Below are 20,800 nucleotides of genomic sequence, written 5' to 3'. Positions count from 1 at the left end.
TTGAGGGTCAAAAACTGCCAAAGAATCAAAACATAGGAGGCTGTTTTGTATTTAAATTAGTTAGGGGTCCATAATCGTAACTTTTAGAAAGATAGGGATCCAAAAATACAATTAAGCCCTTATAATTAAAACTAAATAACAGGAAACAAGAGTCAGTTCACTTACTATGACCTTACAACACCAATTATCCATTCCCCCACTCGCCCCACGCGCGTCCCTTCAACGCGCCACCCTCTTTCTCACCTCACCTCCTTTTCTCTCTCTTCTCAAAACCCACCACCACCGTCAACGAATCTCTCTCTCCGCCATGTCATCATCTCCCCCCACCTTCACCGAACTCAACTCCGATTCTGATTTCTCCTCTCTTCTCTCTCCCGACGATCACATCTCCATTTGCGGCTTCGGTTCTCTTCTCTCCGGTACGCTAACTTCCTTCATTCTCATCTCTCATTCTTCCTTCTTCATCGGTTAACTTCTTTTTTTATAAATTGCAGAACGAAGTGCCAGAAGCACTTTTCCTGATTTGATCAATTTCAGAACCGCGAAATTGAATCACTTTCGTCGTGTTTTCGCTCATGTTGCTCCTGTTTTCTTTGAACGTGGCATTGCGAAGCCCGAAACTATGGTTTGTTAATTGTTACTTACTCGTTTGTATTCTGTAGCACCGATACTTCTGATCATTAAAATATCTATTGTGTCTGACAAAACATTATACCGACACATGTGATTATATTTAACTATGTTCGCGCTTCATAGACTGTATTGTATTGTGTTGTTAATTTTTGAGAAAATATTGGAAAAACCATGATCACATTTTGTTTATGCTTTGGATTTGAAGATTTTGATCTTTGATTTGTTATAGTTTGTGTTGATTGAAAATTTATTAGGAGATTTCAAGCTTGAGTGTGGAGCAATGTGAAGGAGAAACTCTTGTAGTAACAGTTTTTGAGATAAGAAAATCAGAGGTATAGTGATGATATGATAGCATTGAGTTGTTCACTGTTTTCTTTGACTGAGAATTGGAGCTAATTTTTCATTGATTTGATTGTATCAGATTCCAGATTTTATCAAAAGGGAGGTTGAGTTTCGGTTTCTTGCTGTAAGTTAATAGAAGTTCTAGATTTTTAGCATTGTATCATATTTTAGCTTATGCTCGGAATCATGATCGGCTTGACAAAACATGGTGTTTTTTAAGGTCCAAAGTGTGGCTTTTGTAAAATCACAGTGAGCCACAGTGATTTTGTCAAACTCGTTGTAAATTGAAACAAGCAATTAGTTGTCTTATATGTGGTTTTTATGTGGGTTGAGATGTTCAATTCTTTGTAGATTAATGATGTTTTTGTATGTGGGTTTGAGATGTTCAATTCTTTGTTTGTCTTAGGTTCTTCCTGAAACTCTTGATGGCAAGTCTTTTGATTTTCCAGCGGTATGTGGAGATCCTTTTTTTTTTGTGTCGTTAAGCTTAGATTAGATTATATGGTTATTAGTACATCATAAGGAACATTGGTTGTTTAACTAGCAAATGTATCATTTTTCTCAGGTCCTTTGTGCACGTTATAGTGATGAGGAATTTTTCAACATTAGATGCAAAGGTAATTCTAAGTTCATCTTTATTAGTAAGGATAAGAGTGCAATGGTCCATTAGATGATAGGGATTTTCTCCCATCATATACTGTGGGTGATTATATTGTTTTACAGGAAAGGTTATTGTGAAAACCTCTTCAAGCATGCTTGTTATACCTAGATAGTCTCTTTCTATATTGTCTTTACTTTTCAATTTATGAGTTTGCATTTTGATTCTGCTCAGGAAATAAGGAAATGTTATTTCAGCAATATGGACGATGGAATATTGATAAAATCTGGAGAGATGATATTTTTCCTTGCCGTGTCTATCTTCGACACTGGTAAGCACTTTTGCTGAAAGCATATTTGTTATTTTCTGATTGATTTTATGTTGAATAGAAGAAATAACATAGAATTGCCATATTTTTTATGGATTTTCTGTTAGCTTTGTTTTTTTCCTGGTTGAAAAATCCTTGCTGACATATGTAGAATCCAATAGTATCATGACTGAACAAACCATTTTTTTTGTAGTGTTCTAGCAGCAAAGAATCTAGGTGACACAGCCTACAACAATTTTCTGGATCACACCTACCTTGCTGACCGTAAAACAACCATTCGCGAGTACTTGGAAACAGCAGGTTCTGGTATAATGGAAGAGGAACCCCCTGAATCCCTCAAGTTCCGTTATGGTGGTTGATAATTTCAATTCAAGATTCAGTTTTTGCTGTCATTTGATGTCTCAGTGTCAAGAAATGGAAGATGGGCTTAAACATTTTCATGTTAATAGTAAAACAAAACATATACTACATTAATAATACATTCATGTTATTTCTCTGACTTGCTGTAAGTTTTGAAATCGAGCTTAAGAATAACATTAAACAGAACCCACGAGGGTGTGTGTACAACTTTCTTCTTTAAGAAAGAAATATCCATCTCAGCTTTTACCTATTATGGTGTACATAATCAATGCTTCAATAATTCGTTGTGTGTATATACAGAAGGAAATATCCTATCAAGACTCTTGAGAAAGGAAGCATTGAGATAAATATATATATCTAATAACTTTCCAAGTGAACTTGTTTGTCACATTAAACTATTAGAACTGTTATCTTTCTCTAGATCCCGGATTAATAACTCCATCATCTTCTTATACATTGGCATGTAATGGTCATTTATCATTGTTTTTGAAAGCCTGAGTTTGCTGTACAGCTCCCTCGGTGTTTCATATAAGGAGACACGTTCTTCCATAGGATCATCAGAATTTGAATCTGAACTATCAGATGAAGGCATAGATACAATATGCATGATTCTGCCTGGGGGATAAAATCGATGGTTATCCAAGTTATCGGATGTTGTGATTGAATTACTGCATTCTGCAGCATCGGCAAGTTGATTTTCTTCTTCAGTGATCTCTTTCACTGCTGCTGCCTCTTCTTCCTGATCATGAATGTCAATGGTATCATCTTGTTTTTGAAGCTCCTTCTCCAGTTCATACCATAACTGGCCTTCTGTTATGTCATCTACAGCAGATGTGGTAATGTCTTGGTTAGCAGGAATGAGTTGTTCCTCTTCATCTGTGTCATCATGGCCCGATCCTCCACTTGAGGAATTGTGTTCATCTGTAAGCACAGACGGTGTTGCTGTTTCTTTGGTTAAAAGAGACCCAGCTATTCTCTCGGATAATAGAGAAACTCCAGTTGAATCTTCTGTATCAGAGTTTGGGGTCGGACCAACATTTCGGCGGCGGGCACTCATGCATGACCATGATGACAACGATGAGCGAGTTCTGACAACAGCTTCTGCAACACTTTGTGCACGCTTTATCATAACCTGCTAGTATTAAAAAAAAAAAAAAAAAAAAAAGGCCTTCATAAGATCACAGACACATTATATATCAAAGAATTGCAAGACTCAAGAAGGATAACTACAAATCCCATGTAAAGTTGGAGTGTGATGATCAACTGATCAATATTCATCACTTTGTATTATGCACAATGGATAACTACAAACCCTTGCCAAGAGAGAATTTTTGTTATTTAAGAAATAGGAAAGAATAGGAGAGAAATATCTCCTCCAAGGGTTTCCCCCTCACGATAGTCACTATTTCTAAATCATTATCTATTATTAGTTTTCTAAATTATTACTAGTTTGATTAAATAAGCTTATTTCCTCCAAGGGTTTCCCCCTCACGATAGAGAACTCTTGCCACCTATATAAATAAGCCTATATAACTTCTCTAAATTATTACTGGTTTGATTAACAAAGGATGATATTTTAAAAAGATGACAAAGTATTGGTGTTCACCCTTGTCTAAATTATTATCTATTATTAGTTTTCTAAATTAATATCATCCTTCACAATTTTAAAAATGATCAATGATACCTGTTCTAACTCTACCTCCCTATTTCTATATGCCAATATTAACACCCTCGTTAACTAATAACTTCCTAACTAACTCCCTAACTACGTCAACTATTCTAAATATCTATTATTCTATATCTCAAATCCCAATTCAAATCCCTCATTAACAAATTCTCAAATCCCATTTCAAATTATATCTCAAATCCCATTTCAAATTATATCTCAAAGACCACTATGTGCTGCATCCCATGAATGTAAATTAGAGATTATGGAGGATGGAGATGAAGCTACCTGAGTGCCACTGGTTACTGGCCACAAAATAGCACCAGCACCAGCTACTCTAGCTTTTGCACTAGATATAGTCGGTAGGTGAGATCCAAGTGCAGTTGCAGAGCGGTAGACAACATTGAGGACCTTTGTATGTTCAACCTGATCCCGTAAATCATTCAACCAAGACGATGCGGTGACCTGATGAAAGCCAACTTAAGTAAGAAAAAGACACATTACATCATACATTAAGGGGAGTGTCTACAGCAACCATGACTCTATCGCCACCTATATAAATAAGCTTATATAACTTTTCTAAATTATTACTAGTTTGATTAACAAAGGATGATATTTTGGACAAAATTAGTTGAATAGGAGTCGCAATAGAAACAGAATAGTGGCAATGAACACTCCCCAAACTTGGTAATAAACATCCACATTAATGTTTTACGAATAAATATCCTCATTTTCATCACCAAGCTTGACGAGATTTTTCACAATAGTCCACTATGGGGAAAAACGAATCATCTACTATCAACTATATGTCGAAGATTGTTATTCGTGTTTCTGTAGTGTGGGATTACTAATATAAAAAATCTCACCAAGATTAGAGGTGAAAATAATGTTTTAAATATTAATCATTAATGTCTACTAAAACCATCTCAAGATGGAAGGAAAGCTGCAGCACCTCAGATCGGAGACCATCAATAGAGGAAGTTGAAAATGTGGGCACTAAATCAGAACCGTTTATAATGGTAGTGATAAAATGCTTTCCTGATTCTGCTAACTCCCATGTCATACAAGCAGCTGCAAAATGACAATTATGATACAAGGAATTAGCAAAGGTACTATGACAAGAAGGGCTATTAGAGAAAATTCAATGTCTTAAATAAGTATCATAACATGAACAACTTTCTTCACTCATCTCCCCTTTAGTATTTATTATTATAAGTATAAACTGCACAGTACATCTCATGCTTCACAATAAGAATGTGCTAAAATAATCTGAAATATGCATCACCACTGAAAAAAAGTCACAGATCATTTTAAAGCACAATTAATCAAGATCATGTGATAGGAATCATAAGAATACAACAACCAAGTTTTATTCCACTAAGTGGGGTCGGCTATAATAGAGTCATAAGAATAAAATATTTAAATTAATAATGTAATTAGCCAACTGAATAAAATTATAAGAATAAAATATTTAAATGAATATGTAATTAGTCAACTGAGTAAAAAAATCATAGATAAAGCAGTATAATAATAACATACCAGGGGCAAATGTGACACAAGTGCTTGAGGAGAACTCTTTCTGCTCTCTAAGAATATATGTTAACAGTGCAGCAGTACCACCGCCAAGTGAGTGCCCAACAATCTACGCGAATATAGAAATTACAAGTATTTGGTAAATGTACTTACACAAGCATGTATATGCTAGTCACACAGGATAAAATAGAAGATAAAATGCATTTTTGAAATGAAAAAGAAATTATAAAAGAAAATGGAGTCGAAAGTGACATGGCATAAGTACAAAATAAAGGGAAACACGTGAAACTAGAAAATGTCCATTAGTACTGAGTAAATTTTCCGTTCAGTGTATAGAGATGCCCAAAATTATACAGTTCTTCCAAATAGAGTATAAGAACAATACCTTAACGTTGAAGTCTGGACATTCACCAAGAGCCTTAAGTAGGGTAGGAGTACAGAGCTTTGCAATCCACCGAGCAGCAGCAACCATACCACAGTGTGCATATCCTAAAACCAAGTTGCTTATCCCACCATCATTTAAAACCGAATGGTGGAAGGGCACGACAGCACCAGTTGCAGCTGTCAGTGTGTCTTTTATACTATGAGTTCCCCGGATCAATAAAAGTAAACATTTTGACTGTGTATCGCGTATAATTGTGAACGCGGGCTTCAGAAGCTGCAGAAAGATGTCATAACATACAATCAAATTGCAGAAAAAAACTAATGAAAACATGTTGATATAGTGGTTGAAAGTGAAATAGGAACAAAAAAATTTAAGATACAAACTTTTCCATGAAAAAATAGAGCATATTTTGTAAGATTTAGTGACTAAAACATGTAAATGAAGCCACGATAATTTCAAAGTTAAAACAAAGGTTAAGACAGAGCATGTATAAGGCAACGATATCAATAATAGAAATAGTAACCACCATCTCATACATAGACGGTAGGCTTCCGGTGTAATTTGCAACAGAAAAGTACCACTTAAAAATTTGAAACGGTCATATAACCTGCAGTATTAGACAGGACTAAATGCCGCTGGGTATTGCACATATGAGGATGATATGATGAAGGAGTGGTCACATAAGACAAGATAGTAGGAGTAAGAATGAAATCATCAGATAAAAAGTAAAGGTAGCTCCAATTGACGAAAAAGATGACAAAGTATTGGTGATTGGTAATGTGTCGAGACTAGAGAACGCCCATAGAAGCACCAATGGGAAGGGAAAAGCACATAAAAATTAGTTCAGTAGTAAGAGGTAGAGGGAGATTGAAAAACTAGACTAAACCACTAAGAGATTTGGATTCAAACGGTCTATCATTTAATATAATTCACGGCAAGATATAATGAGATCGTCTAATCCATATAAATAACCCCACCTAATAGGAAAAGACTTGTTGCTGCATTTCAATTCATACATGGGCAATCATATCTACCTCACAATTCTAATTTCTCATTGATCACATCTAAGAATTTTTATCATGCTGAAACCTCAAATGGTGATAGCATAAAATGAATAGCCCGGATTATTATTTGACAGAGGATTTACAATTCAGTATATCATAATTCACAATATAAAAGTGCCTGCTTAGACTAACACAGTGCCACTGATTGCTTGAACAGATCAGTGTATGCTCTGCCAAAATTCAAGATTGTAGTATTACAAACAGCATATTGAAGAAGATAGCAGAAACGCCAAAAACCCAGCAAAGAAAGTTGAACATGGTAAAGATAACGGTAACATTTTCTGTGAATTAAAAAAGCGGTGATAACATCCTGTGAACTCAACTCTGTTAAAATACATCTTATATTTATTTCGTTTAAAATTCAGACTCTGAAACCTCATATTCATCTTTGAAATTGTAGGATGTTGTCAAGTTAGTCCCTAAAATTAAGAAATTGACAAAAATATCCCTGAAGTTGTAAATTGTCGGTCATTTTAGCTAACAGTAACAGATATGCAAACTAACTTGACATTCATAAGTAATTTTTTTACTGACCAATTTCATTCTAAGTATTTAACTTTAGAGACTAATTTAAAATATTGTCTGGACTACATAACCAACAATTTACAATTCCAAAGATGTACTTGTTAATTTCGTAATTTTAGGAATCAACTGACCAGAACCATACATATTAAAGGACCAACTAGGACATCCACTCCTCTTGTTAGTACAAGAGCATACCCAATTCCACTATCAAACAACAAAACTCATGATGCCATTTCTAAATTCTAATCCCATAAAAGGGAAAAAAACAGTGATCAAAACTCAAAATGTAGAAGCAAATGTCATTTTCATTAGCATGTCCTTCTAAACATTGATGAAAATAAGACCACAATTTCTAAACCTATCTGAGATGCTAAGACTGAGCCTATGTGTGCCTATGATTTGTCTTACTCCCCTCCACCCCTCATCTCCCAAAAACATAAAATATAGTATAAAACAATAAACAAATACTCCCTACAGTCCTATTTATAAGCGATATTCTGGTCAACAAAAGTTGATGTATCTGGTCCAATTTTTTAACCAAATACATCAACTTTTGTTGACCTAGATGTCTCTTGTAAATAGGACCGGAGGGAGTACATAAAAGCAGAGATTGCATAATTACAAAATAAAATCATACCCCAGCTTTAGGCTTCTGTATAAGAACATCATCAAGTGTAAATCCAGCTGAATCTAAAAACACAGGAAATGGCTTCTTGGAAAAAAGCATACACAATGTTAACAACCTCAATAGCTCATACAATTCTACAATAATTTCATCTCCTTTTAGCTCAACACAATCACTTCCAGCATATACACTAGCAACTGCCAAATTACCCTACAATTCATTCAACAAACCAAACATCACTCTCATAACGTGCTCAAATTTCATTTTTTTTTTCAACAACAGTCTAAACTAAAAAAAAGCACTTTTCTAAAACCCAAAATCACAAAAACACAAAAAAGCTTAAATTTCAGAAATTGGACCTGTTTTCTCATGAAGTAATTGATCCCAAAAGCTAAATCACCAATAGGCCATTTCCCAAGAGTCTCAGAATAAGTAAACCTTAAAGTCTCCGAAAGCGTCACGATCGACTCAAGCAAAGTCGCCGGCGCCTGAGCAGGTCGCCGGGAAATCCTCCTCCTCCTTAATCTACTCAATTTCGACACATCGCCGTCGCCACGATCCTCTTCTTCATCCTCCTCCTTCTTTACCAATCTCCTACTCACATAATACAACATCACCGCAGCTCCGGCCGCCGTCGCCATTGTCCCCGCCGCCATAAGATTCCGGCGCGTCGGGGATCAAGAAATCAAGAACAACACCAAAATTGAATTTTCTTGGGTGGAAAATAATGGGTTTTCAATAAAGATTAAGAAATTAAGGTTTTTGGATTTTGGGTTTGCGTGCGATTGTGTGAAATCGGAAAAAGAACAGAGAGGATAAACAGAGAAGTGTGTTTTGTTTTTCTGATTATTACCACTTTGGAAGGAACATACACGACAATGTGAACAAGAAGCTTTGGTAGTGTTTTTATGAAATGACGATAGTGCCCTTGGTGGTTTGGGATTACGGTGGGGGTAAATTGGGGAGAAATCGGTGATGATGAAGTGAGTGAGAGAGTGGGCACGTTAGGGATGATGACAATAGAATAACAAGTAAAGAATTCTTTTAACAATACTTTTAAGTAAAATGAAAAAAAATAAAAATAAAAAATATCATGGTAAAAGTTTATTTAGTGTTTTATTTTTATTTTTGACAAATTGTGTTTTAGTATATTCTTTTTTTTATGTCACAAAGGCTCATGTTAAAAACTAAAATTAAATATTTTGCATTAATAAAACAACTTTTGACCAAAAAAAAGTATCTTTTAACTTCTAAGGAGTTGAATGTACAATTTTTGGGACAAATCTTTACATTATTTTAGAAAAAGAAAATGTTTGGTATTATATTTCTCAACTTTTATTTTTTAATTTAATATTTTTGAGAAATTTTATGGTGACAGGTTTATGATGGATTAGCATTTAAAACTTATGGAACAAAAAAAATTTAAAAAATTGTCCAAATAGAAATTGATGGTAGGACTCCCTCTGTCTCTAATTATAAGCCTTTTTTTAAAGAAAAAAAAGAGTTATATCCATAAATATAAACTCTTATACAAATTATTAGGTATATTTTTTTTTCTTCTAAATATATCCCTAAATAATACTACTAAATTGTCTTGGATTATGAAAAATCAAACTAAATACATATAAAAATAAAGGACAGTTTAGGTAAATTTACACACAATCAAGACATATTAACTACACTAGCAATTTTACTAATATATGTGAAATTAGTAAAAGACTTACAATAAGAAACATATTATGAAGTATGTTCAAGTCAAACGATGACTTAATTTATAGCATTTCAAAGAAAACATTGAAAAGTGAATATGAGTGGTAAAACTCATGTTTACTTTTCTTTATTTTTGTTGAATCATTTGCAACCATGCAAACTTTTATCAATGTTGATGTTACAAAAATAGGAAATTTTTTTTTCCTGCCCTAGTTTGTAAAAAAAATACAAAAATGCCCTACTTTTTCGAAAAATTGCGCAAATGCCCTACTTTCTGGTACCCCTCTACTCCCACTTGCGGGGTATTAAAAAAAAGTGTACCTTGCAACCCCCACTTGCGGGGTACCTTTAAATTTTTTTAAAAATTTTAACTACCCCGCAAGTCCAACTTGCGTTTTAGTTTTTCTTTTTTTTTTTAATTTTTTTTTTTAAATTTTTTAGTACCACGCAAGTGGCGCTTGCGTTTTATTTTTTCAATTTAAGGCAGCATGTCACCCCACAGCCGAACATATGCCTCATTTCTGATAGACATGTGTCGATAAAGAGTGCGTATGATGATCCACATAATGGATGGCATGATGCTCCAACAAGCCATGTGTTTTGTGTCCGACACATTGCACAAAACTTTATGCGATCGTTCAAGGATGGAGAACTTAATAAGAAAGTTGAAGGCATGGGTAAAAATCTTATTCCTTTACTCGTAAATTCAACAATATGATTTGTTTAAAAAGACACATCTAACTTTTTTCAAAACATCCGCAGGTTACGCCATGAACATCCCTACATTCGAATACTATCGTTATGAAATTGCTGTTGCGGACCGAAAGGCTTTAGCATGGGTCGACAATATTCCCAAACAAAAGTGGACTCAATCACATGATGATGGTCGACGATGGGGCCACATGACGAGTAACTTGGTAGAGTCACAAAACAACGTGTATAAGGGTATTCGAGGACTCCCGATCACAGCTATTGTGAAAGCATCATATTACAGGTTGGCGGCCTTGTTTGCTAAAAGAGGACATGAAGCAGCGGCAAGGGTAAATTCTGGTGAGCCATTCTCAGAAAACATCATGAAATATCTCAGGAATGAGGTGATTAAATCCAACAGTCATCATGTCACTCAGTTTGACCGGGATCGATATATCTTTTCTGTCCGTGAAACCATCGACCATAAAGAAGGATTACCAAAGGAAGAATACAAGGTGGACCTGCAAAATAAATGGTGTGACTGTGGACGGTTCAGAGCGTTACACCTACCATGCTCACATGTCATTGCCGCATGTTCTAGCTTTTCTCATGACCACAAGACTTTTGTCGATAACAAATTCACGAATGAGTGTGTATACGCCGTATACAACATCCACTTCGACGTGGTTCACCACCAGTCATATTGGCCTGATTATGAAGGACTGAAGGTGGTTCCCAACAAGTCCATGCGTAGGGCAAAGAAAGGTCGTCCACCAATTACTCGCATTAGGACCGAGATGGACGATGTGGAAACTGAGAGAAGATGCGGCGTTTGTAGGATGCATGTTCATTCCCGCAAAGATTGCACTAGTATTAGACATCAGTAAAAATCTAGTATTTATTTCATATTTATTGTATTTCGTAAGTTTTTTATTTTATATATATTATGATTATTATTATAATTACTTTTTTATTAATGCCTAAATTAATATTATTACTATAAGTTGAAATGGTGTGATAAATTGAAAAATGAAATGAAGTATTTATAGTAGATGAAATAATACATGTTTCATAATAATCATAGATTTTATGGTGTTTTATTGGTTATATAATTTTAATTAATTTTTTATTATTAGAGAGTAATTATTGCATGATATTTTTTTTGTCTCCATTATACTACAAAACCTAAGTAGAGGGATATTTAAAAAAATTTTAAAAAAAAACCAAAACCTAAAACGCAGTACTAAAAAATAGTGAAAAAAAAATTAAAAAAAAAAAGAAAAAATAAAACGCAAGTGCCACTTGCGTGGTACTAAAAAAATTGAAAAAAAGAATAAAAAAAAAGAAGAAAAAATAAAACGCAAGTGGCACTTGCGTGGTACTAAAAAAATTGAAAAAAAAAATTGGAAAAAAAAAAGAAAAACTAAAACGCAAGTTGGATTTGCGGGGTAGTTAAAATTTTTAAAAAGAAATTTAAAGATACCCCGCAAGTGGGGGTTGCAAGGTACACTTTTTTTTAGGTACCGCAAATGGGAGTAGCGGGGTACCAGAAAGTAGGACATTTGCATAATTTTTCGAAAAAGTAGGATATTTTTGTATTTTTTTATACAAACTAGGGCAGAAAAAAAAAATTCACAAAAATAGTCTTGTTAACAAATGCTCTCAAGTCTTAAGATACTACTTTTTAAGTATTCATAGTTTAGAAATTATTCGTTATAAAGAGTGCGCATTGGTTACTATTTTCTAAAAAGAATAATACTAATAATTTGAAAATTGGCTTAGAAAAGGACAAAAAGGTAGTTCCGCTGTTTAGTCCAGACGGGGTACGTATGCTGTGCAAGTGCAACTGTGCAATAGGATCTATTATTGGTGACTGAATCCAACCCACCATTGACCTAAGATTGTTCATTTATGTGTTCACCTTCAGTTACACTTACACGGTTACACCTGCATATTAGTACATGTACAATATATATCTACTACAACTGTTATTTGAGCTGTAAATTTTGTCCTAGTCCGTTGAGCCATGATGGTTAGAAGACTGAGCTTTCTATACTCCTTAAAATAGAAATATTATGTGATTTTGACGTAACTCGTTGGGCAAATATTTAACTTTGAGTTATGTAGTTTCACAAATATTGATATTTTGAGACACTAATTTAACATTAAAATTTTACAACAAATTACTCCATCCGTCTGATTATAAGTAATCTATTTATAATTTCCCCCAAAAAAAAAGTAATCTATTTATAATAAAAATATATTATCACAAAATAAATGACTCATTTTACTTTTTAATGTAATATTAACCGCTCTCTTTAAAAACATAAAAAGTCAATCATTTCTCTTCGTCTTTTTCTCTCCATTTCAATTTAAATAAGTGATTTTTATATAGATCAAAGTTTTTTTTTTCTTTATGCTTTTATCGTCAAAGTGTGGCGTTGAGTTGTTTGTTGTCTTGTACGACGTTGTTTGGTTTCCCGTTTTATTGTGATGTTCATTTGATTCATATTAAAAAATCCGGAGACACGAATATTTCAGTCACTTTAATTTTATCAAATTCGTTGGCATTTTGTCGTTGTATGCTATTAATTTAGATATTGTGTGTTCCTTTTCAAAAAAACTTGGATATTCTGTGTTTATTTAGATGTTCATCATTTACGTTTTTAGCGATGTTGAATGATGCACTCTATCATTTTGAATGAATGAATATCATTTTATTTTAGTAAAAAAAAAAAAACTTTTTCCAATTATAGACTCTAATTAATAATAATAATTGCATCACTCTTAATTCAATATTTTTTACTTTGCATTTATGATGATGGTGAATGTATCAATACTTCACAAGCGTACTTAAAACTATCTTTTTTCCACTTTCACCTATACATTTTTCTTAATATGAATGAAATGATCAAATGACCCGTTTATTGGACGGAGGGAGTAAATGAATAAAATATTTTAAATATATGATTAATTGTGTTTAGTGAATAATTAATGAATAAAATAAAAGTGCCACCTCTCCTCGATCATTTATTAAATATAATTAACCATAATTTTGAATGTCATTAGTCACAATTTTGAATGATTATTAGTGGATATAGGGATGACAATTGGACTCAAACTCAATAGACACCTGCAAAAAATACCTACAATGGACGGGTAAATGCCCACATTGTTGGGTTAGGGGAGAGCATGGGTAATTATCTGCAATTTTGAACGGATATGAATGTGAATACGTGCACTCTAGTACCTAACCCGTCTCATAGGCCACACGTTATATAGATTATAATTATAATTTTATATAATACTAAAATTAGTTAATTAATTCAAGCCTTTGATATTTATTTTTAAATAATGCTTTTTATTTGGCTAAATACTACTACAATGTAATTTTTTATAAGTTGATTTCAAATATTTTAGATCATATTTTAACTACATTATGATTTTTGTTTGTTATTTATTGTTAAAGTGTGGATAATAGTGCGGGTATCAGCACTTAAGTGTCATACGGGAACGAACATCAAACTTATTACCTTCGAGGATACGGACTCGATACCTACATATTTATTGAGATAGGTACACTATAGTATTCTACTCAAAGAGTAATCGTTTCCATCTCCAAGTTGATATAAATATATTTGAACATCTAAATTTTTTGGCTAATACATTTAAAATTAGAGTTAATTGTACTAGGTAGATAATTAATGAATCATTACACATTGTTGTTGTATTTATTAACCACATATTAATCTGTTCAACAACATTTAACTATCTAATTTATTATCTCCCTAAAAAAAACTATCTAATTTATTATCAAAATTTGATATCAAATTTGTACATCAAAATAACATAATTTAGTAGTAAAAAAAAAAAACTATGTCATTGTGGGCTGCGTCCGACATTATGCATTAGGCTAAGCTGCATCTAAAGCTAAGCTGAATGTCAAAATAAACTATCAAATTTGTTTGTAAAAAAATAGTATATATCTGTTTCCTTAAAAATCGAAATCGTAGGTTAATAGCATACTATATATAAAGTATATAATAAGACAAATGAAAAGGTATATGTGTGCCTCATTATGTGGCTCAAACTCTCCTACGTAAAGGTGAGACTGCCTGGTTGACGTATTTGTGTGTAATTAGGTCATCAGCTATAATGTGCTTTACGTCTTAATATCACTTAAATTAGGGGTAACACATCAGATCAATCTATCTCGAGTTCGAATCCTCTCCATTCATTCAAAAATAAGTAAACCAATGCTTATCTTTGGTGTTTGAATTTAAAAAACTATTTTCCATTAAGTGCAATTTTTTTTTGACTATTTGTCATTTTTTGCTATTTATAATACGAGTCTTGTTAACCGGTGCCCTCAGAGCAATAGTTAAGGAATATACAAATAGAAATTTTGTCTTGAAAATATAAAATGTTATTTTTAATAAGTAATAATTACATAACTTTTTGATGAAAACTTACTTATTTTAGATGCTTAACCATTACCCTTGAGTCATCGGTTATCATTCTCCTTATATTTTAGTACATGTTCCCATATATAGGATAGATGTTTTGATTTGATGTCAAAATTAGGTTATTTTAGAATTAGATGTATGTGTGCCCCTCAATAATTACCCCTTTTCATTGCACCTATATTATTTTATTTATCTTTCAACAATTTGATTTCAAATTTTCCAGTCACCTTGATTTGAATCATGTTAAAGCATGACTCGAATCATTTTGCTTAAAATCTCTTCTGAAATTTTGTTGGACTGCTTTGCGCAAATCATGTTATATCATTGACTCAAATCATGGTAAAAATAATAAAAGAGCATTGCTATTTATCTAGAGAGTTTTTATCAAGAATTTATCAAGAAAAAGTCTCAACCAATTAAATTTGTGATTTGGCGAAAATCAAAGGAGGTAATAGTGTGTAATTAAGAAAAGGTGTTAGCAAATACACTGTTTTGAAATTTTCTTGATAAATTTTGTCACTGTATCTATCATATGTGTATTTGAATCATGCTACTAAAATTTTGCTTTGGAATTTTTTATGGTGTGCTTGACTAATAAGTTGCTTTTAGAGGCATCAAAATTTAGTATTTAGAGTTATCATATCTACAGAAACTCATACGATATAAATGTCTTTCGATAATGAAAATTTTAAGTATGAAAATAGGGTTGTTTATATTAGGGGTGTTTGTGGTGCGGTTTAGTTCGGTTTTGAGGCTAAATAATTTGACACTTATCATTGAATCGAGTCATGACTCGGATCATGTAGCTTAAATATTTTTTTATTTATTTTTTATTTCATGACTCTAAACATGTTGAAGAATTTAAATGTTGATTCAAATCATGTTAGTGATTTTTTATTTTATTTTTTATGTTGAATCAGACATATTTTTGCTTGCCTATACAAATGACTTTACCTCATTTCTCACCACTTGAAACACTTATCTCTTCTCTCATAACTTCTATCTCTCATGTTCAACTTATAGGAAGTATTCAACTATTACTTTTGTCACAACCAACCGACGTTGGGATTAACCTAGCTCAAGATCAATTTGAATGGAAAAAAATGGTCGAACATCCACTTGCTCAAAAATAGGAATGTGGACAACATGAGTAAATGCTAGCCAAGCACTCAGTCGTACAAGTACAAGTTTGCCCTCAACTCAGCTGTATGAGTAAGATATCAGCCGACTAAGTCCAGAACTAAAGGTGATGGAAGACATGGAAAGATTATACACCCCGACAACAAAGTGGTTTTAGGCTATAACTCTGTTTACGGGTGCTTACTTACATTAGTGATTTTAATCATTACTTGATATGATGTAATATGGTAGAAAGTGAGGCAAAAACGTTGCAAACAATGTTAGTGTACGGTTCTTAGTTATTCTAAGCATGTTTTTGGCATAGAGTTTAGAATACCAAAAGCATGGCTGGCGTGGTTACCAAAGCAAATCTGCCGTGACTTTATTAAGCTACCATTTGGAGCTTTTGTGTAAACGCGATACATTACCGTGGTTTTCTATAGAACGTGGTTTGTCAAACGCAATGGCAAACATGCTATAAGTTTATAAAAACCTCATTGTAAATATTATTCAACACACATCAAATTGAACAAATCTTTATATATCTTTTTGGGTGGCATTTAGCTTGGACGAGTAGAAGAAATGGTCCATGATGCACCAATTTTTTTAATGTTTAGATTAGACAATCCACCAAATCTTATCATACTCTACCCACACCCTATCTAAGCCATCACCAACTCTATCTCCTTCATTGCTCTTTCTCTCTCTTGGTACTTTTTTCATTTTTATATCAATACTATTCAACAACTCCCCTACAGTTCCATTGAAATGGTGATGGTTTTAAATAAGTAGTCATACCAATATATAGCTAAATCACATAATTATTATGGTCATTGATTGAAACTGATCTTAAGTACATACACAAGAACTTTTTTATGGATTATTCATCTCAGAGGACAATAACGTAACGTTTCTACATGATTTCTTTGCCTGCTCTGGCACATAGGGAGAAGGAAATTACCAAAGCTTTTGAAAGGAACTAGTGCACAACCGTGAAATGGAATTTTTTTTCAAACTTTGAAAGCGTTCAAGAAGTTTCTTTGATGATTACTCTCCTTTTTTTTTAAAAAAAAAATAAGTTAGATTGAAAGGAGTACATTTGAATTGAAACTCAAATAGCAGGTAAATCTAAAATAAAAAACTGCAAGTTCCATGTTGTTTCCACTACTGATTTTTCTGTTTTTTTGTGTGTGTATAAACGAGTGGAATTTTTAACTGTTTTTATAATTTAAGAAAATATTTTGCAAAAAAAGTGCCAAAATTAATATTAAAAAGTATGTCCAATCCAATTGAGAATCTAGTTGAAATCTAATTATGATAACCAAAATATAAACTTCTGTAGAGTTTTTTCCCAGTTTAATAGAGTTTGCAAAAGAGAGATAAAGTTGATGTGGGTTAAAATATTGATTGGACATGATAAGTTTTGGTGGAGTGCTCTAATCTAACCATAAAAAAAATAGGTCTATTATGGACCAACTTTTTTACAGGTCCAATTTATACGGAACCATCTTTTTGTCTTTCCTCTACTTTAGTTTTATGTCTTCTTAAGTACTAGTTCATCCTTCTATACTAGACGTCCTTTGAAGTAGTCTAGAAACCCGCACTAAGGGCTAGACCTATTAGCTCATTACCCATCTCCATTGAAAGTTCAACTCCCAAGGGTGAAGAACAAATATTTGTTAATAGTCAAAGTGCTATTCATCTTGGTAAGAATCCAACTTTTTGTAATAGGTTCAAACACATTGATTCGAGATATGATTGAATACATGGCGTTATAGATGCTATGTTGTTAGAGTTAGCTAAATTTCATACTGATAATAATGGCTATAATATGATGACTAAAACACTACCAAGAGAAAAGTTTGAAACTATCACTAGTTTGGATTGATTACCTCCACATAGTTGTGAGAGGGAGATTAGATATGCTGGGTATTGGGGTCCTTCTCAATGCGAAGAAATGTTCAAGTGTTTTAGTACATTATGTGTCTCACCTATTCAAGTGGAAAGGGGTCATATTGGAGTTGTTAGAAAAGAGAATTTTGAAGCAGCCACTAAAAGAGGAGCTATTTCCATCATTCTTTCACATCAACAGTGGTACTTGCAAGCCAAGTTTTAGGTGAAGTAAACATTTTTATTTATGCAAGTGTATTATAGTTATTTGGTTTGGTATGTATGCATACACAATTTGTCCAAATTAAACAAGCTTGCACACAGGCTTGAGAATCCATTAATCTCAAAACTAAAAACACATACAATATGAATCTCTCTGTATACTATAACATATATACAGAATGGCCACATCCATTTATTTAATTCACATTAAACACCACACTTCTTATCTATCTTACCTTACTTGTCATCAAAACTACCATGGTTGAAGCTCAATGGCACTTCAAAAGGACTAATATCAAAAGGCCTCTGACCAATATAATTACCAGGTGGATCATAGTTACAACTAATAATGGTGCTACGACCATCATTACACTTAACCTTAGCACATCCAACCCGAACCGAATCGCGCCAGACAACTTGAGTATAATGTCCACACTGATAACCAACAGCACATGAATTACTGTTGTAATTATAGTACTTCTTCTCTCCGATCCACATGGTAACAGCAGCTGTTCCTGTCATGTCACCACTGCTCCATGCTAAGTTTTCTCCATATGGACCCTTGGAGTGTACCATTTTGCAGTTTGCTTTTAATTTGTTTACATAGGTTTCTGCATAGGATGCAACTTTTGCATCCCAAGATATTGGGCCAACACCAACGTCAGAGCGTGCTTTGTTGTGAATCTTGAGGTAGTCTTGTGGTGAGTTTTGAGCATATGAGATTTGTGTTAGCGTGGCTAATAAGATAGCCATGAGAGGAAGGAGATGTGAGATCATTGGGGATCCCATGTTGAGAGAAGTTTGGTTTTGGTTGATGGTGCTTGGTGAGTCATTAGACACAATATAGAAGCCTATTTATATGCAACAAAATTTTGGAGTACCTAAGATATTTTCTTATGCATGGTTTTTTCTACGCTACTCCATGATGAATTGAGGATAATTTACCCTATCAAAGAAAAATCATATATTTTTTTTATATTTATTCCTACAATCGGTTACCATTTTTATCTTAAAAATTTCAAACTTTTTTATCTCCTTCATTTAACATGTGATCTACATCTCTTTGGTTCCAAAACCTAATTGTATTTGTCATTAGGGATAAATTACCCTCAATACATCAAAGGAAAATTGTAGGCTTGCTGATAAGGTTTTTCTTACTATCAGTTACCATTTCCATCTTAAGAACATCAAACTTCTTTATCTTCTTTATTCAACATCTAATCTCCATCTCCAGAATCAAATTTTATTTATCATTAGGTGTAAATTACCCCTTTATTTATCAAAGGTAACATAGGCCTCACCATTACACAGTTTTTTTTCGGTCTAAATATAGTATCGTTATACGTTATCCAACTGACTAAAACCAAATGAATGACAAACCTCTTTTCCATAATATGTTTTAACTTTGTTTTATTCCGAAGATTGAATTTAAATTCAAAACCTCTAGTTAAGCTGAAAGAGACCTAAATTATCACATTATATGCTCTTCGGTCCCTTACACACACTTGAACACATTTTTTCTATTTCTTTTAAAGTCATACGATTTTATCACATAATCATCTAATTTATAGTATGTTGGTTGGTGAGTTTGAAAAAATAACAACGAAAAAATGATTTTGTTGAAGCTCTAAAATGTAACTTTTATCAAAAGCACATTAGTTCACTTTGAATACGATAAGTCCAAACATACTTATCAACTAATAAAGAAAGATCACACTACCTAGATGAAAAAAGTTTTAATTCGTTGGAGGTGGATAAACTTAATATTGGTATTGCCAGTTGGGCATTTAACTAATGTGGCGGCTGACCGTGGAAGTAGGACGTAACTAGAGGCTGCTAAGGGTTTATAATAGAATATATACTCAATCGTAAGATACATCAAGTATTTGTGCATATGGGACACAAGTTGCAAGAGCCATCACCTTTCATGATGACTTTGGTAAAAAAGCTTTCAACTTGTTAGTTATATATCTAATTGACTAATTATATCTAGAGTACATTTTGTTGATTTAGTTATTTGGAGAGTACATGCGTCGAGTTTTTTTCTAATGGCATATTCTTGGCATATTTATCCTTTGGTCAAGTACAAAAGAGATTCTACGGTGCAGTTATAAAATTGTCTTTTTTGAAAAAATTAATTTTAATTTAAATGATTGATTCATTTTTAAATCGTTGATTACTGATTAATGATCAATAGTAATTCATCTAGTATTGTTTGCAACATCTTAGACTTACAGGTACTATTTTATCGCTGGCATCTTTAACATGCATACAGAGTTGCTGATATCATGTCATAGTCTTAACTATTATACTTTATGGGGTGTTACACTTAAAACATGATAAAATTAGATTAAATGTATTCTTGTTAATCTGATGAATTGATGATACCATGTGGACTAAACTTTTGATGTCACTGTACAAACTGTGGGGTGTTACTCACAACACTTTTGATGCTATAATGTTAACTTCACCAGAAAAGTCATTCTGATGACTTCACCATAGAATTTTCATTTTATTAATGTAATATAAAAAGAAGAGAAATGATATTTTGACACCCATTTTGTGACAACCTACGTGACAACTTTATCTCTCATATTCACATTATTTTTTTACTTTCTCTCTCTATTACTTTGGTTTCCGTGTC

At 33.0% G+C, this 20,800-nt stretch overlaps 3 protein-coding genes across 4 annotated transcripts; 1 reads left to right on the top strand and 2 right to left on the bottom strand.

Annotated features, from left to right (window-relative positions):
- Positions 1-114: 114 nt before the first annotated feature.
- Positions 115-2,507, top strand: LOC25488056 (uncharacterized). The gene is made up of 8 exons (XM_013607712.3): positions 115-419; positions 495-625; positions 888-965; positions 1,055-1,099; positions 1,382-1,426; positions 1,541-1,592; positions 1,808-1,904; positions 2,095-2,507. Exons 1-8 carry the CDS (start codon positions 167-169, stop codon positions 2,258-2,260), a joined length of 867 nt encoding a protein of 288 aa, XP_013463166.2. The 5' UTR covers positions 115-166; the 3' UTR covers positions 2,261-2,507.
- On the bottom strand, positions 2,408-9,056 carry LOC25488055 (uncharacterized). 2 transcript variants are annotated; one of them, XM_024776702.2, is made up of 7 exons: positions 8,419-9,056; positions 8,072-8,269; positions 5,846-6,118; positions 5,467-5,569; positions 4,880-4,998; positions 4,216-4,392; positions 2,408-3,396 (listed from the first exon to the last, which is right to left on the bottom strand). In XM_024776702.2, the coding sequence occupies exons 1-7, from the start codon at positions 8,713-8,715 to the stop codon at positions 2,647-2,649; spliced, it is 1,917 nt and encodes a 638-aa protein (XP_024632470.1). In that variant the 5' UTR covers positions 8,716-9,056; the 3' UTR covers positions 2,408-2,646. The 2 variants fall into 2 exon arrangements, with proteins under 2 accessions (XP_024632470.1, XP_013463165.1); XM_013607711.3 differs by having other exon boundaries at positions 2,408-3,393; positions 8,419-9,054.
- A 9,098-nt stretch (positions 9,057-18,154) lies between these two features.
- Positions 18,155-18,997, bottom strand: LOC25488053 (pathogenesis-related protein 1). Its single transcript, XM_013607709.3, has one exon. It carries the CDS (start codon positions 18,943-18,945, stop codon positions 18,394-18,396), a length of 552 nt encoding a protein of 183 aa, XP_013463163.1. The 5' UTR covers positions 18,946-18,997; the 3' UTR covers positions 18,155-18,393.
- Positions 18,998-20,800: the final 1,803 nt, after the last annotated feature.

This window comes from Medicago truncatula, chromosome 2 (assembly GCF_003473485.1).
Source record: "Medicago truncatula cultivar Jemalong A17 chromosome 2, MtrunA17r5.0-ANR, whole genome shotgun sequence".
Lineage (NCBI taxonomy): Eukaryota > Viridiplantae > Streptophyta > Magnoliopsida > Fabales > Fabaceae > Medicago > Medicago truncatula.
This window is presented reverse-complemented; position numbering and strand designations above follow the sequence as displayed.

Excerpts from the sequence above, each read along its gene's own strand:
- LOC25488056 (XM_013607712.3), top strand. The coding sequence starts at position 167 with ATGACCTTACAACACCAATTATCCATTCCCCCACTCGCCCCACGCGCG. Across the intron at positions 626-887 it reads TTGCGAAGCCCGAAACTATG|GAGATTTCAAGCTTGAGTGT; the intron begins GTTTGTTAATTG and ends AAAATTTATTAG. Across the intron at positions 1,593-1,807 it reads TTTCAACATTAGATGCAAAG|GAAATAAGGAAATGTTATTT; the intron begins GTAATTCTAAGT and ends GATTCTGCTCAG.
- LOC25488055 (XM_024776702.2), bottom strand. The coding sequence starts at position 8,715 with ATGGCGGCGGGGACAATGGCGACGGCGGCCGGAGCTGCGGTGATGTTG. Across the intron at positions 6,119-8,071 it reads TACAGAAGCCTAAAGCTGGG|CTTCTGAAGCCCGCGTTCAC; the intron begins GTATGATTTTAT and ends ATCTTTCTGCAG. Across the intron at positions 4,999-5,466 it reads TTGTGTCACATTTGCCCCTG|CTGCTTGTATGACATGGGAG; the intron begins GTATGTTATTAT and ends GTCATTTTGCAG.
- LOC25488053 (XM_013607709.3), bottom strand. The coding sequence starts at position 18,945 with ATGGGATCCCCAATGATCTCACATCTCCTTCCTCTCATGGCTATCTTA.